Source organism: Notamacropus eugenii, chromosome 5 (genome assembly GCF_028372415.1).
Source record: "Notamacropus eugenii isolate mMacEug1 chromosome 5, mMacEug1.pri_v2, whole genome shotgun sequence".
In the NCBI taxonomy this organism is placed as follows: Eukaryota; Metazoa; Chordata; class Mammalia; order Diprotodontia; family Macropodidae; genus Notamacropus; species Notamacropus eugenii.
The window spans coordinates 15,952,564-15,954,293 of NC_092876.1; the positions used below are offsets into that span (position 1 = coordinate 15,952,564).

The window sequence follows — 1,730 nt, forward strand, 5'->3', positions numbered from 1 at the left end:
GAAAACAAATAAATTAATTTAAAGAAATAAAGAAATAAATGATTTGCATAATCAAAATAACACAAATAATTTTTTTTTCTCATCTTGTCATTGGGCGGTTAGTCCATTTGTTATTTCACATCTAGTCTTGAATGTTTGGTGTAATTTGCAGCGTGAAAGACATTAATTTTTATACATTTTAGCTTGCATTCAAACCCACAAGCAGCAGGAAGCTAATGGACTTTCTGAGTAGGAGAGTGACAGGGACATGCACTTTCTACCTCAAAATGTTAAAAAAAAAAAAAAAGGTGTTCCTGATATTCATATTATCAGAGTCAATTCTAGTAACTTTTGACTCATTTAGACCAATGAGTATCCACCACAATACAAATGGTGACATATAAACCCACAAAAATCACAAGCAAAACATATATATATATAAAGGACTTTTCATATATAGAGGAATTAGGTTCAACAACATTGGGAAAGAATTACAGTTTATCCTTTATTCCTTTAACGAAAGCTTTCTCTTCATTACCATTCTTAAAGCCTCTTTTATCTGCTTATTCCGTAGACTATATATAATAGGGTTCAGGGAGGGAGGTATTATGGAATAGAATATTGAAAGAATTATATCTTTAATGGACCCAGAATCTGAAGGTGGTTGTAAGTACACATAAGAGGATGAAATAAGGAATAAAGAAACCACAATGATGTGGGGGAGACAAGTAGAGAAGGATTTTCTTTGGTCTTCTTTCACCGGAAATTTGAGCACAGTGGAAAATATGCTAATGTAAGTGGCAGCTATGAAGACAAAGCAGCCACCTCCAATCACCAGACCAGCGGCAAGTAAGGATAACGTATTGCTGAATGTTTCTGAGCAAGAGATCTTGAGTAGAGAGGGGATATCACAGAAGAACTGGTGGATCACATTGGACTGGCAGAAAGACAACTGAAATGTGTAACCAGTATGGAGCCCTGCATAAATAAGGCCAGTCAACAAGCATGACAAAGACATCTGCATACATGCTCGGGGATTCATAATCACTGGATAGAGAAGTGGGTGGCATATGGCAACATAATGATCACGGGCCATGACAGTGAGCAAAGTAAGCTCAACATATGCCATGAAAATCACAAGGAATATCTGAGCTGCACATCCAGTAACTGAGATAGCTCTGTTGTTCACCAGGGAGTTAAAGGATGCCTGGGGAACAGTTATTGATATGAAGCAGGCGTCCACGATGGAAAGATTCCTAAGGAAAAAGTACATGGGGGTGTGGAGTTTTCTGTCAAAGGTTGTGACAACGACAATAAGGAGATTCCCCATCAAGCCTGCTGAGTAAATGAGAAAGAACAGCAAAGAATATAAGATCTGCAGTTTCCGGCTGTCAGAAAATCTCATAAGGAGAAATTCATTAACAGTGGTGGTAAAGTTAGACATTTGCAGAATCCAAGGAGCCAAAGGGAAATGAAACGATGTATCAAGCAGTGATTATTAAGAAAACACTGTGTGTAAAGTTTAGAAGACATTTTTTATTCACTTTTATCATTACTGTATAACAAATGGTCCTTTTCATGTATTTCCCTGACTCTGGGAAAGTCAGGTTGTTAGTCAAGGAAAAACTCTCTAAGAGTGATATTTATGTGAGAGGTGTTTAATGGGTGATATCTTTTGATCAGTGGGTAAATTAGATTTAAGTGACACAGAATCGCAAGAAATGGTCAGCCTCATTCTCTCCTCAAGAGTC

At 37.1% G+C, this 1,730-nt stretch overlaps 1 protein-coding gene across 1 annotated transcript; it reads right to left on the reverse strand.

Moving 5' to 3' along the window:
• Window positions 1-484: 484 nt before the first annotated feature.
• LOC140508494 (olfactory receptor 14C36-like) lies at window positions 485-1,423 on the reverse strand. The gene has a single exon (XM_072616451.1). It carries the CDS (start codon window positions 1,421-1,423, stop codon window positions 485-487), a length of 939 nt encoding a protein of 312 aa, XP_072472552.1.
• Between the last annotated feature and the right edge of the window lie 307 nt (window positions 1,424-1,730).